The 14,705-nt window shown below is 63.2% G+C and overlaps 1 protein-coding gene across 1 annotated transcript in view; it reads left to right on the top strand.

The window, feature by feature from the left end:
- The window catches only part of MAT2L2 (methionine adenosyltransferase 2 like 2), a 42,874-nt gene that overhangs the window by 2,235 nt on the left and 25,934 nt on the right, over nucleotides 1-14,705 (top strand). Inside the window, exons 3-8 of the mRNA XM_025142858.3 lie at nucleotides 3,770-3,892; nucleotides 5,847-5,959; nucleotides 6,044-6,187; nucleotides 9,529-9,747; nucleotides 11,556-11,738; nucleotides 11,820-11,969. Of these exons, the coding sequence (XP_024998626.2) occupies nucleotides 3,770-3,892; nucleotides 5,847-5,959; nucleotides 6,044-6,187; nucleotides 9,529-9,747; nucleotides 11,556-11,738; nucleotides 11,820-11,969 (932 nt within the window). The remainder of the gene's footprint in view (nucleotides 1-3,769; nucleotides 3,893-5,846; nucleotides 5,960-6,043; nucleotides 6,188-9,528; nucleotides 9,748-11,555; nucleotides 11,739-11,819; nucleotides 11,970-14,705) is intronic.

Below are 14,705 nucleotides of genomic sequence, written 5' to 3'. Positions count from 1 at the left end.
CATGGAGCTCAAACCCCCCCAGCATGGAGCTCAAACCCCCCCAGCACGGAGCTCAAAGCCCCCAACATGGAGCTCAAAGCCCCCAACATGGAGCTCAAAGCCCCCCAACATGGAGCTCAAAGCCCCCAACGTGGAGCTCAAAGCCCCCAACGTGGAGCTCAAAGCCCCCAACGTGGAGCTCAAAGCCCCCAACGTGGAGCTCAAAGCCCCCCAGCGTGGAGCTCAAAGCCCCCAACATGGAGCTCAAAGCCCCCCAGCATGGAGCTCAAAGCCCCCAACATGGAGCTCAAACCCCCCCAACGTGGAGCTCAAAGCCCCCAACGTGGAGCTCAAAGCCCCCAACATGGAGCTCAAACCCCCCCAGCGTGGAGCTCAAAGCCCCCCAACGTGGAGCTCAAAGCCCCCAACATGGAGCTCAAAGCCCCCCAGCATGGAGCTCAAAGCCCCCAACATGGAGCTCAAACCCCCCCAGCATGGAGCTCAAACCCCCCCAACATGGAGCTCAAAGCCCCCCAACATGGAGCTCAAAGCCCCCAACATGGAGCTCAAACCCCCCCAACGTGGAGCTCAAACCCCCCCAGCATGGAGCTCAAAGCCCCCCAGCATGGAGCTCAAAGCCCCCAACATGGAGCTCAAAGCCCCCCAGCGTGGAGCTCAAAGCCCCCAACGTGGAGCTCAAAGCCCCCCAGCGTGGAGCTCAAAGCCCCCCAACGTGGAGCTCAAAGCCCCCAACATGGAGCTCAAAGCCCCCCAACATGGAGCTCAAACCCCCCCAACATGGAGCTCAAAGCCCCCAACATGGAGCTCAAAGCCCCCCAACATGGAGCTCAAAGCCCCCAACATGGAGCTCAAAGCCCCCAACGTGGAGCTCAAAGCCCCCAACATGGAGCTCAAAGCCCCCCAACATGGAGCTCAAAGCCCCCAACATGGAGCTCAAACCCCCCCAGCGTGGAGCTCAAACCCCCCCAACATGGAGCTCAAAGCCCCCCAGCATGGAGCTCAAACCCCCCCAGCGTGGAGCTCAAAGCCCCCCAACGTGGAGCTCAAAGCCCCCAACATGGAGCTCAAAGCCCCCCAGCATGGAGCTCAAAGCCCCCAACATGGAGCTCAAACCCCCCCAGCATGGAGCTCAAACCCCCCCAACATGGAGCTCAAAGCCCCCCAACATGGAGCTCAAAGCCCCCAACATGGAGCTCAAACCCCCCCAACGTGGAGCTCAAACCCCCCCAGCATGGAGCTCAAAGCCCCCCAGCATGGAGCTCAAAGCCCCCAACATGGAGCTCAAAGCCCCCCAGCGTGGAGCTCAAAGCCCCCAACGTGGAGCTCAAAGCCCCCCAGCGTGGAGCTCAAAGCCCCCCAACGTGGAGCTCAAAGCCCCCAACATGGAGCTCAAAGCCCCCCAACATGGAGCTCAAACCCCCCCAACATGGAGCTCAAAGCCCCCAACATGGAGCTCAAAGCCCCCCAACATGGAGCTCAAAGCCCCCAACATGGAGCTCAAAGCCCCCAACGTGGAGCTCAAAGCCCCCAACATGGAGCTCAAAGCCCCCCAACATGGAGCTCAAAGCCCCCAACATGGAGCTCAAAGCCCCCAACGTGGAGCTCAAAGCCCCCAACATGGAGCTCAAAGCCCCCCAACATGGAGCTCAAACCCCCCCAACATGGAGCTCAAAGCCCCCCAGCATGGAGCTCAAACCCCCCCAGCGTGGAGCTCAAAGCCCCCCAACGTGGAGCTCAAAGCCCCCAACATGGAGCTCAAAGCCCCCCAGCATGGAGCTCAAAGCCCCCAACATGGAGCTCAAACCCCCCCAGCATGGAGCTCAAACCCCCCCAACATGGAGCTCAAAGCCCCCCAACATGGAGCTCAAAGCCCCCAACATGGAGCTCAAACCCCCCCAACGTGGAGCTCAAACCCCCCCAGCATGGAGCTCAAAGCCCCCCAGCATGGAGCTCAAAGCCCCCAACATGGAGCTCAAAGCCCCCCAGCGTGGAGCTCAAAGCCCCCAACGTGGAGCTCAAAGCCCCCCAGCGTGGAGCTCAAAGCCCCCCAACGTGGAGCTCAAAGCCCCCAACATGGAGCTCAAAGCCCCCCAACATGGAGCTCAAACCCCCCCAACATGGAGCTCAAAGCCCCCAACATGGAGCTCAAAGCCCCCCAACATGGAGCTCAAAGCCCCCAACATGGAGCTCAAAGCCCCCAACGTGGAGCTCAAAGCCCCCAACATGGAGCTCAAAGCCCCCCAACATGGAGCTCAAAGCCCCCAACATGGAGCTCAAAGCCCCCAACGTGGAGCTCAAAGCCCCCAACATGGAGCTCAAAGCCCCCCAACATGGAGCTCAAACCCCCCCAACATGGAGCTCAAAGCCCCCCAGCATGGAGCTCAAACCCCCCCAGCGTGGAGCTCAAAGCCCCCCAACGTGGAGCTCAAAGCCCCCAACATGGAGCTCAAAGCCCCCCAGCATGGAGCTCAAAGCCCCCAACATGGAGCTCAAACCCCCCCAGCATGGAGCTCAAACCCCCCCAACATGGAGCTCAAAGCCCCCCAACATGGAGCTCAAAGCCCCCAACATGGAGCTCAAACCCCCCCAACGTGGAGCTCAAACCCCCCCAGCATGGAGCTCAAAGCCCCCCAGCATGGAGCTCAAAGCCCCCAACATGGAGCTCAAAGCCCCCCAGCGTGGAGCTCAAAGCCCCCAACGTGGAGCTCAAAGCCCCCCAGCGTGGAGCTCAAAGCCCCCCAACGTGGAGCTCAAAGCCCCCAACATGGAGCTCAAAGCCCCCCAACATGGAGCTCAAACCCCCCCAACATGGAGCTCAAAGCCCCCAACATGGAGCTCAAAGCCCCCCAACATGGAGCTCAAAGCCCCCAACATGGAGCTCAAAGCCCCCAACGTGGAGCTCAAAGCCCCCAACATGGAGCTCAAAGCCCCCCAACATGGAGCTCAAAGCCCCCAACATGGAGCTCAAACCCCCCCAGCGTGGAGCTCAAACCCCCCCAACATGGAGCTCAAAGCCCCCCAGCATGGAGCTCAAACCCCCCCAGCGTGGAGCTCAAAGCCCCCCAACGTGGAGCTCAAAGCCCCCAACATGGAGCTCAAAGCCCCCCAGCATGGAGCTCAAAGCCCCCAACATGGAGCTCAAACCCCCCCAGCATGGAGCTCAAACCCCCCCAACATGGAGCTCAAAGCCCCCCAACATGGAGCTCAAAGCCCCCAACATGGAGCTCAAACCCCCCCAACGTGGAGCTCAAACCCCCCCAGCATGGAGCTCAAAGCCCCCCAGCATGGAGCTCAAAGCCCCCAACATGGAGCTCAAAGCCCCCCAGCGTGGAGCTCAAAGCCCCCAACGTGGAGCTCAAAGCCCCCCAACATGGAGCTCAAAGCCCCCCAACGTGGAGCTCAAAGCCCCCCAACGTGGAGCTCAAAGCCCCCCAACGTGGAGCTCAAAGCCCCCAACATGGAGCTCAAAGCCCCCCAACATGGAGCTCAAACCCCCCCAACATGGAGCTCAAAGCCCCCAACATGGAGCTCAAAGCCCCCCAACATGGAGCTCAAAGCCCCCAACATGGAGCTCAAAGCCCCCAACGTGGAGCTCAAAGCCCCCAACATGGAGCTCAAAGCCCCCCAACATGGAGCTCAAAGCCCCCAACATGGAGCTCAAAGCCCCCAACGTGGAGCTCAAAGCCCCCAACATGGAGCTCAAAGCCCCCCAGCGTGGAGCTCAAACCCCCCCCTTTCCTTCCCTTCCCCCCCCCACCCCCCCTTGCAGAAACGGTTGCAAAGACGGGGATGATTCTCCTGGCGGGTGAAATCACCTCCCGGGCTGCTGTGGATTACCAGAAGGTGGTGCGGGACACCATCCGGCACATCGGCTACGACGACTCCTCCAAAGGTGCACAGAGGGGGGGACAGAAACCCCCCCCCCGCCCCCCCCAAATTAGCCCTCTGAGCAGCACAGACCCCCCCCCACCCCCCCCCCTTTGGACAGCCCACTGATCCCCCCTCCTTCCCCCCAGATCAGCTCCATATGCAGCATACTCACCCCCCTACCCCCACTTTGGACAGCCCACTGATCCCCCCCAAATCAGCTCTATATGCAGCATACTCACCCCCCTACCCCCACTATGGACAGCCCACTGATCCCCCCCCCCCCCCCCCGCCCCAAATCAGCTCTATATGCAGCATGTTCACCCCCCTACCCCCACTTTGGACAGCCCACTGATCCCCCCCCCTTCCCCCCAAATCAGCTCTATATGCAGCATACTCACCCCCCCCCACCCCCACTTTGGACAGCCCACTGATTCCCCCCCTCCCCCAAATCAGCCCTCTGAGCAGCACAGACCCCCCCCCCACCCCCACTTTGAACAGCCCACTGATCCCCCCCCCAAATCAGCTCTATGTGCAGCACAGACCCACCCCCACTTTGGACAGCCCACTGACCCCCCCCCCCCCCTTTGCTTCAAATCAGCTCTATGTGCAGCACAGATCCCCCACCCCCACTTTGGACAGCCCACTGATTCCCCCCCACACCCCAAATCAGCTCTTTTTACAGCACAGACCCCCCCCCCCCCACTTTGGACAGCCCACTGATCCCCCCTCCTTCCCCCCAAGTCAGCTCTATATGCAGCATACTCACCCCCACCCCCCACTATGGACAGCCCACTGATCCCCCTCCCCACCCCCCCCCTAAATCAGCTCTATATGCAGCACGGACCCCCCCCCACCCCAACTTTGGACAGCCCACTGACCCACCCCCACCCCCCCCCAAATCATCCCTTTGAATAGCCCACTGATCCCCCCCCTCCCCATCAACCCTTTGAGTAGCGCTGCCCCCCCTTACCCCCCCCCCCTTTAAGCAGCACACTGAACCCCCCCCATCAGACCTTTGTGCAGCATAATGACCCCCCCCATCCCTCCTTTGAGCAGCACTTTGACCCCCCCCCCCACCCCTCAATTCAACCCTTTGAGAACCACACTGACCCCCCCACCCCCCAAATCAGTCCTTCGAGCAGCACAGACCCCCCCACCCCCACTTTGAGCAGCACACTGACCCCCCCCACCCCCCAAATCAGCTCTTTGAGCAGCACACTGACCCCCCCCACCCCCCTAATCAACCCTTCGAGCATCACAGCCCCCCCCTCCCCCCCCCGCACCCCCACTTCGAGCACCACACTGACCCCCCCACCCCCAAATCAGTTCTTTGAGCAGCACTCTGAGCCCCCCCACCCCCCAAATCACCCCTTAGAGCAGCACACTGACCCCCCCCCCAATCAACCCTTCGAGCAGCACAGACCCCCCCACCCCCACTCTGAGCACCACACTGACCCCCCAAATCAGCACTTTGAGCAGCACAGACCCCCCTCACCCCCACTTGGAGCAGCACACTGAACCCACCACCCCCCAAATCGACCCTTCGAGCATCACAGACCCCCCCACCCCCCAAATCACCCCTTAGAGCAGCACACTGAGCCCCCCACCCCCACTTCGAGCACCACACTGACCCCCCCACCCCCAAATCACCCCTTAGAGCATCACAGCCCCCCCTCCCCCCCCCAGCCCCACTTTGAGCACCACACCGACCCCCCCCACCCCCCAAATCTCCCCTTAGAGCAGCACACTGAGCCCCACACCCCCACTTCGAGCACCACACTGACCCCCCCCGCCCCCAAATCAACCCTTCGAGCATCACAGCCCCCCCCTTCCCCCCCCAGCCCCACTTCGAGCACCACACTGACCCCCCACCCCCCAAATCGACCCTTTAAGCAGCACAGACCCCCCCCGCACCCCCACTTCGAGCATCCCACTGACCCCCCCCCTCCCCTCCTGACCCCCCCCCCCCCCCCAAGGCTTTGACTACAAGACCTGCAACGTGTTGGTGGCCCTGGAGCAGCAGTCCCCGGACATTGCTCAGGGGGTGCATTTGGACCGCAGCGAGGAGGACATCGGCGCCGGCGATCAGGTGGGTTTGGTGCCGCGGTGGCGACGGCGGCGACGGCGACGGCGACGACTCCGAGCTCTGGAACTGCCCGCCTTCCCGTTGCAGGGGTTGATGTTTGGTTACGCCACGGATGAGACGGAGGAGTGCATGCCGCTCACCATCGTGCTGGCGCACAAACTGAACGCCAAGCTGGCCGAGCTGCGCCGCAACGGCACCCTGCCCTGGCTGCGCCCCGACTCCAAGACACAGGTTGGCTCCGTTGGTGACGCTCTGGGTCCTTTGGTGACACTGCTGGGGCCCTCAATGGCACTGTGAGTCCCTCGGTGGCGTTCGTTGGGTCCCTCGGTGGCACCGTTGGGTCCCTCGGTGATGCTGTGGGTCCTTTGGTGGCCCCGTTGGGTCCCTCAGTGGCACCGTTGGGTCCCTTAGCGATGCTGTGGGTCCTTTGGTGACACTGCTGGGGCCCTCAGTGGCACTGTGAGTCCCTCAGTGGCACCATTGGGTCCCTCACTGGCTCTGTTGGGTCCCTCGGTGATGCTGTGGGTCCTTTGGTGGCCCCATTGGGTCCCTCAGTGGCACCGTTGGGTCCCTTAGCGATGCTGTGGGTCCCTCAGTGGCACTGTTGGGTCCCTCACTGGCTCTATTGGGTCCCTCGGTGATGCTGTGGGTCCTTTGGTGACACTGCTGGGGCCCTCAATGGCACTGTGAGTCCCTCGGTGGCGTTCGTTGGGTCCCTCGGTGGCACCGTTGGGTCCCTCGGTGATGCTGTGGGTCCTTTGGTGGCCCCATTGGGTCCCTCGGTGGCACCGTTGGGTCCCTCGGTGATGCTGTGGGTCCTTTGGTGGCCCCATTGGGTCCCTCGGTGGCACTGTTGGGTCCCTCACTGGCTCTATTGGGTCCCTCGGTGATGCTGTGGGTCCTTTGGTGGCCCCATTGGGTCCCTCAGTGGCCCCGTTGGGTCCCTTGGTGATGCTGTGGGTCCCTCGGTGGCACCGTTGGGTCCTTTGGTGGCCCCATTGGGTCCCTCAGTGGCACTGTTGGGTCCTTCAGTGGCACTGTGGGTCCCTTGGTGATGCTGTGGGTCCTTTGGTGGCCCCATTGGGTCCCTCGGTGGCATTGTTGGGTCCCTCGGTGGCATTGTTGGGTCCCTCGGTGGCACCGTTGGGTCCTTTGGTGGCACTGTTGAGTCCTTTGGTGGCACTGTGGGTCCCTCGGTGATGCTGTGGGTCCCTCGGTGGCACCGTTGGGTCCCTCGGTGGCACCGTTGGGTCCTTTGGTGGCACTGTTGGGTCCTTTGGTGGCCCTATTGGGACCCTCGGTGAGGCTGTGGGTCCCTCAGTGGCACTGTTGGGTCTCTCAGTGGTACTGTTGGGTCCCTCGGTGATGCTGTGGGTCCTTTGGTGGCCCCATTGGGTCCCTCAGTGGCACCGTTGGGTCCCTCGGTGATGCTATGGGTCCTTTGGTGGCCCCATTGGGTCCCTCGGTGGCATTGTTGGGTCCCTTGGTGATGCTGTGGGTCCCTCAGTGGCACTGTTGGGTCCTTCGGTGGCACTGTGGGTCCCTCGGTGATGCTGTGGGTCCTTTGGTGGCCCCGTTGGGACCCTCGGTGATGCTGTGGATCCTTTGGTGGCACCGTTGCGTCCTTTGGTGGCACTGTTGGGTCCTTTGGCGGCCCCATTGGGTCCCTCAGTGGCACTGTTGGGTCCTTCGGTGGCACTGTGGGTCCCTCAGTGATGCTGTGGGTCCTTTGGTGGCACTGTTGGGTCCTTAAGTGGCCCCATTGGGTCCCTCAGTGGCACTGTTGGGTCCCTTGGTGATGCTGTGGGTCCTTTGGTGACACTGCTGGGGCCCTCAATGGCACTGTGAGTCCCTCAGTGGCACCATTGGGTCCCTCAGTGGCCCCGTTGGGTCCCTCGGTGATGCTGTGGGTCCCTCGGTGGCCCCATTGGGTCCCTCAGTGTCACTCTTGGGTCTCTCAGTGTCACTGTTGGGTCCCTTAGTGACACTGTGGGTCTCCTGGTGTCACTGCTGGCTCTCTCAGTGACATTGTGAGTCCTTCACTGCCACTGTTGGGTTCCTCTGTGGCACTGTTAGCTCCTATGGTGACATTGTTGTCCTTGGTGACATTGCTGAGTCCCTGTTGGGTCCTCAGTGACAGTGCTGGGTCCCTTTGGGTCCCTTGGTGTCCCTGTTGGGTCCCTTGTTGCCACTGTTGGGTCCCTTGGTGACATTGTCGTCCTTGGTGACACTGCTGGGTCCCTTGGGGTCCCTCACTGTCCCTGTTGGGTCTCTTGGTGACATTGTTGGGTCTTTGGGGTCCCTTGGTGTCCCTTTTGGGTCCTTCAGTGTCACTGTTGGGTCCCTTGGTGACACTGTCATCCTTGGTGACACTGCTGAGTCCCTGTTGGGTCCCTTGGTGACATTACTGAATCCCATTGGGTCCCTCAGTGTCCCCATTGGGTCCCTTGGTGACATTATTGGATCCCTTTGAGTCCCTCAGTGTCACTGTAGGGTCCCTTGGTGACATTGTCATCCTTGGTGACACTGCTGACTCCCCGTTGGGTCCCTCAGTGCCCCTGTTGGGTCCATTGGTGACATTACTGGATCCCTTTGGGTCCCTTGGTGCCCCTGTTGGGTCCCTTGGTGTCCTTTCGTGTCCTCTCGGTGTCCCCGTTGGGTCCCTTGGTGACATTGTCATCCTCGGTGACACTGCTGAGTCCCCATTGGGTCCCTCGGTGCCACTGCTGAGTCCCTGTTGGGTCCCTCGGTGTCCTTTTGGGTCCCTCAGTGCCCCCGTTGGGTCCCTCGGTGCCCCTGTTGGGTCCCTTGGTGACATTGTCATCCTTGGTGACACTGCTGAGTCCCCGTTGGGTCCCTCAGTGTCCCTTTTGGGTCCCTCAGTGTCCCTTTTGGTCCCCTCGGTGTCCTTTTGGGTCCCTCGGTGACACTGCTGAGTCCCTGTTGGGTCCCTCGGTGTCCTTTTGGGTCCCTCGGTGTCCCTGTTGGGTCCATTGGTGACATTACTGGATCCCTTTGGGTCCCTCGGTGCCCCTGTTGGGTCCCTTGGTGTCCTTTCATGTCCTCTCAGTGTCCCCGTTGGGTCCCTTGGTGACATTGTCATCCTCGGTGACACTGCTGAGTCCCTGTTGGGTCCCTCGGTGTCCTTTTGGGTCCCTCGGTGTCCTTTTGGGTCCCTTGGTGTCCCCATTGGGTCCCTTGGTGACACTGCTGAGTCCCCGTTGGGTCCCTCAGTGCCCCTGTTGGGTCCCTCGGTGCCCCTGTTGGGTCCCTTGGTGACATTGTCATCCTCGGTGACACTGCTGAGTCCCCGTTGGGTCCCTCGGTGTCCTTTTGGGTCCCTCGGTGTCCTTTTGGGTCCCTCGGTGACACTGCTGAGTCCCTGTTGGGTCCCTTGGTGTTCCAGTTGGGTCCCTTGGTGACATTACTGGATCCCTTTGGGTCCCTCGGTGCCCTTTTGTGTCCCCCGGTGCCCGCGTTGTGTCCCTCATTGTCCCTCGTTGTCACTCTGGTCGCCCCCCGCCCTCCCCCTCGGCGCCGCCCCCCGTCTGACCGCATCGCCCCCCCTTCAGGTGACGGTGCAGTACATGCAGGACCGCGGCGCCGTCATCCCCATCCGCGTGCACACCATCGTCATCTCGGTGCAGCACGACGAGGAGGTGTGCCTGGATGAGATGCGCGACGCCCTGAAGGAGAAAGTGATCAAAGCCGTGGTGCCCCCCAAGTACCTGGACGAGGACACCATCTACCACCTGCAGCCCAGCGGCCGCTTCGTCATCGGGGGCCCCCAGGTACGGCGTCGCCCCCCACCCCCAATCTCCATCCCACCCCCCATCTTCATCTCCACCTCCATCCCCCTCCCACCTCCATCCCCCCTCCCACCCCCCATCTCCATCCCCCCCCACCTCCATCCCCCCCATCTTCACCCCCCCCCACCCCCCATCTCCATTCCCCCCCATCTCCATCCCCCCCCATCTCCATCCCCCCCCCATCTCCATCCCCCCCCATCTCCACCCCCCCCACCCCATCTCCATCCCACCCCCCATCTCCTTCCCACCCCCATCACCCCCCCCACCCCATCTCCATCCCACCCCCCATCTCCACCCCCCCCACCCCCATCTCCTTCCCGCCCCCATCACCCCCCACCCCCCATCTCCACCCCCCCACCCTCCATCTCCATCCCACCCTCCATCTCCATCCCCCCCCACCTCCATCCCCACCATCTCCACCCCCCCCACCACCCACCTCCATCCCCCCCATCTCCACCCCCCCACCCCCCATCTCCACCCCCCCATCTCCATCTCCATCCCCCCCCATCTCCATCCCCCCCCACCCCCCATCTCCACCCCCCCCCCACCCCCCATCTCCATCCCACCCCCCATTCCCCCCACCCCCCATCTCCATCCCCCCCCATTTCCATCCCCCCCCGTCTCCATCCCCCCCACCCCTGTCTCCATCCCCCCCCACCCCCCATCTCCACCCCCCATCTCCATCCCACCCCCCATTTCCATCCCCCCCTGCCCCCCATCTCCATCCCACCTCCCACCCCCATCCCCCCCACCCCCATCTCCATCCCCCCCCACCCCATCCCCCCCCATCTCCATCCCCCCCCCTCCCCCCATCTCTATACCCCCCATCTCTATACCCCCCATCTCCATCCCCCCCCATCTCCATCCCCCATCCCACCCCCCATCTCCACCCCCCCACCCCCCATCTCCATCCCGTCCCCCAATCTCCATCCCATCCCCCATCCCCCCCCATCTCAATCCCCCCCAACCCCCATCTCCACCCCCCCACCCCCATCTCAATCCCCCCCAACCCCCATCTCCATCCCCCCCACCCCCATCTCCACCCCCCCACCCCCCATCTCCATCCCATCCCCCATCTGCCCCAACCCCCATCTCCATCCCTCCCCCCATCTCCATCCCCCCCCCACCCCCCATCTCCATCCCCCCCATCTCCACTCCCCCCCTCCCCCCATCTCCATCCCCCCATCTCCATCCCCCCCCACCCCCCATCTCCATCCCACCCCATCCCCCCCCCACCCCCCACCTCCATCCCCCCCCCACCCCCATCCCCCCCCCACCCCCCATCTCCATCCCCCCCCACCTCCATCCCCCCCCCCATCTCCATCCCCCCCCACCTCCATCCCCCCCACCCCCATCCCCCCCCCACCCCCCATCTCCATCCCCCCCCACCTCCATCCCCCCCCACCTCCATCCCCCCCCCCATCTCCATCCCCCCCCATCTCCATCCCCCCCCACCTCCATCCCCCCCCCACCTCCATCCCCCCCCCACCTCCATCCCCCCCCCCATTTCCATCCCCCCCATCTCCATCCCCCCATCTCCATCCCCCCCCACCCCCCATCTCCATCCCCTGCCATCCCCCCAAAACCCCATCTCCAGCCCCCCAACCCACCCCATCTCCACCCCCCCACCCCCATCTCCATCCCCCCCCACCCCCCATCTCCATCCCCTCCCCCCCCCATCTCCACCCCCCATCTCCACCCCCCATCTCCATCCCACCCCCCATCCCACCCCCCCCACCCCCGCACAGCACCGCGGCGGCTCTGACGGTGCCCCCCCCCCCCCCCTGCAGGGCGACGCGGGTCTGACGGGCCGGAAGATCATCGTGGACACCTACGGGGGTTGGGGGGCGCACGGCGGGGGGGCCTTTTCTGGGAAGGATTACACCAAAGTGGACCGCTCCGCCGCCTACGCCGCGCGTTGGGTGGCCAAATCGCTCATCAAAGCCGGGCTGTGCCGCCGGGTGTTGGTGCAGGTGGGTGTTGTGTCCCCCCCCCATACATAACCCCACCCCGTACCCCTTTTTGACCCCCCCCCCCCCCCTCAATGTTTCCAGGTTTCCTACGCCATCGGTGTGTCCCACCCGCTGTCCATCTCCATCTTCCATTACGGAACGTCGCAGAAGAGCGAAAGGGAACTGCTGGACATCGTCAAGAAGAACTTCGATCTGCGCCCGGGGGTCATCGTCAGGTGGGGGGGGGTTGAGGTGGGGGGGGGGTTGAGGGGCGTTTGGGGGGGGGTTGGGGGGTTTTGGGGGGATTGAGGGGGGTTGGGGGGCGTTTGGGGGGGGCTGAGGGGGTTTGTGGGGGCTGAGGGGGTTTGGGTGGGGTTGGAGGGGGTTGAGGGGGCTTTGGGGGGGGCTGAGGGGGGTTTAGAGGGGGTTGGGGGGGGTTGGGCTGTGTTTGGGGGGGGCTGAGGGGGGTTGAGGGGGTTTGGGGGGGGTTGGGCTGTGTTTGGGGGGGGCTGAGGGGGGGTTGGGGTTTGGGGTTTGGGGGGGGTTGAGGGGGGTTTAGAGGTGGTTGGGGGGGCTGAGGGGGGTTTGGGGGGGGTTTGGGGGGTTCAGGGGGGGGCTGAGGGGGGTTTGGGGGGGTTCAGGGGGGGGGCTGAGGGGGGGTTGAGGGGGGGGGCTGAGGGGGTTTGGGGGTGTTGAGGGGACTTTGGAGGGGGTTTGGGGGGGCTGTGGGGCGTTTGGGGGGGCTGAGGGGGGGTTGGGGGGGGGTTTGGAGGGGGGCTGAGGGGGTTTGGGAGGGATTGGGGGGGTTTGGGGGGGCTGAGGGGGGTTGAGGGGGGTTTGGGGGGGCTGAGGGGGTTTGGGTGGGGTTGAGGGGGGTTTGGGGGGGGCTGAGGGGGTTTGGGTGGGGTTGGAGGGGGTTTGGGGGGAGCTGAGGGGGTTTGGGAGGGGTTGGGGGGGTTGAGGGGGTTTGGGGGGGGCTGAAGGGGGTTTGGGGGGGCTGAGGGGGGTTTGGGGGGGCTTTGGGGGGGCTGAGGGTGGTTTGGGGGGGGTTTGGAGGGGGGCTGAGGGGGTTTGGGAGGGATTGGGGGGGTTTGGGGGGGCTGAGGGGGGTTGAGGGGGGTTTGGGGGGGGCTGAGGGGGGTTGAGGGGGGCTTTGGGGGGGCTGAGGGTGGTTTGGGGGGATTTGGGGGGGCTGAGGGGGTTGGGGGGAGTTTGGGGGGGTTGAGGGGGTTTGGGGGGGGCTGAGGGGGTTTGGGTGGGGTTGGAGGGGGTTTGGGGGGAGCTGAGGGGGTTTGGGAGGGGTTGGGGGGGGTTGAGGGGGTTTGGGGGGGGCTGAAGGGGGTTTGGGGGGGCTTTGGGGGGGCTGAGGGGGGTTTGGGGGGGCTTTGGGGGGGCTGAGGGTGGTTTGGGGGGATTTGGGGGGGCTGAGGGGGTTGGGGGGAGTTTGGGGGGGGTTGAGGGGGTTTGGGGGGGGCTGAAGGGGGTTTGGGGGGGGTTGAGAGGGTTTGGGGGGGTTCAGGGGGTTTTGGGGGGGTTTGGGGGCAGCTCTGCGCTGCAGTGGGGCTCCGTCTGTTGGTCTGTGCTGCGTTTCGCCCTCTGCGTGTGGCGCTGCTGCAGTGGTGGGATATGGGGTGGGGGGTGGGGGGTATAGGGTATGAGATGTGGGGTATAGGGTATGGGATGTGGGGTATAGGGTATGGGATGTGGGGTATAGGGTATGGGATGTGGGGTATAGGATATGGGATGTGGGATATGGGACATAGGATATGGGATGAGGGATATGAGATATGGGGTATAGGATATGAGATGTAGGGTATGGGATGTGGGATATGAGATATGGGGTATGGGATATGGGGTATAGGATATGAGATGTGGGATATGGGACACAAGATATAGGATGTGGGATGCGAGATATGGGGTGTGGGGTATAGGATATGGGATGTGAGGTACGGGACATGGAGTATAGGATATGAGATACGGGCTATGGGACGTGGGCTATGAGGTAGGGGATATGGGATGCAGGATGTGGAGTGTGGAATATAGGGCTTGGGCTATGAGATATTGGGGTACGATATGGGATATGGGGCATGGGGTGTGGGCTGAGATATTGGGATCTGAGATACGGGACATGGGATATGAGATAGGAGATATGGGATGTGGGACGCGGGATATAGGGCTTGGGCTATGAGATGTTGGGATATGGGATATAGAACATGGGATATGAGATGAGATGTGGGATGTGGGGTATGAAATACGGGATGTGGGATATGGGATATGAAATATGGGATGTGGGATATAGGATATGAGGTATGAAAGATGGGATGTGGGATATGGGATATGAAATAACGGGATGTGGGATATGGGGTATGAGATGTGGGGTATGAGATGTGGGATGTGGGATATGAAATATCGGATGTGGGATATGGGGTATGAGATATGGGATATGGGATGAGTGCCCACCAGATGAGTGCCACTGCTGTTTGCTTACATCCTCTCCTCCTCTCCGGGGGGGGGGGGGGGACGGAGGGGGGGGGGGGGACGCTGCAGCCTTCCCCAGGTTGGGGTTGGGCTGCGTTTGGGGGGGGGGCTGTGTTTGTTTGGGGTTGGGCTGTGTTTGGGGGGGGGGCTGTGTTTGTTTGGGGGGGGGCTGTGTTTGGGGTTGGTTGGGCTGTGTTTGGGGGGGGGTTGGGCTGTGTTTGGGGGTGGGCTGTGTTTGTTTGGGGGTGGGCTGTGTTGGGTGGGGGGGCTGTGTTTGGGGTTGGTTGGGTTGGGGTGGGCTGTGTGTGTTTGGGGCTGGGCTGTATTTGGGGGGGGGTTGGGCTGTGTTTGGGGCTGTGTGTGTTTGGGGGTGGGCTGTGTTTGGGGGGGGGTTGGGCTGTGTTTGTTTGGGGTTGGGGTGTGTTTGGGGGTGGGCTATTTGGGGTTGGTTGGGCTGTGTTTGGGGTTGGGGGGGGTTGGGCTGTGTTTGGGGGGAGGCTGTGTGTGTTT

Source organism: Gallus gallus, chromosome 22 (genome assembly GCF_016699485.2).
Source record: "Gallus gallus isolate bGalGal1 chromosome 22, bGalGal1.mat.broiler.GRCg7b, whole genome shotgun sequence".
NCBI lineage: Eukaryota > Metazoa > Chordata > Aves > Galliformes > Phasianidae > Gallus > Gallus gallus.
Note: the sequence above shows the minus strand (reverse complement) of the source record. Positions and strands in the feature narration are given on the sequence as shown.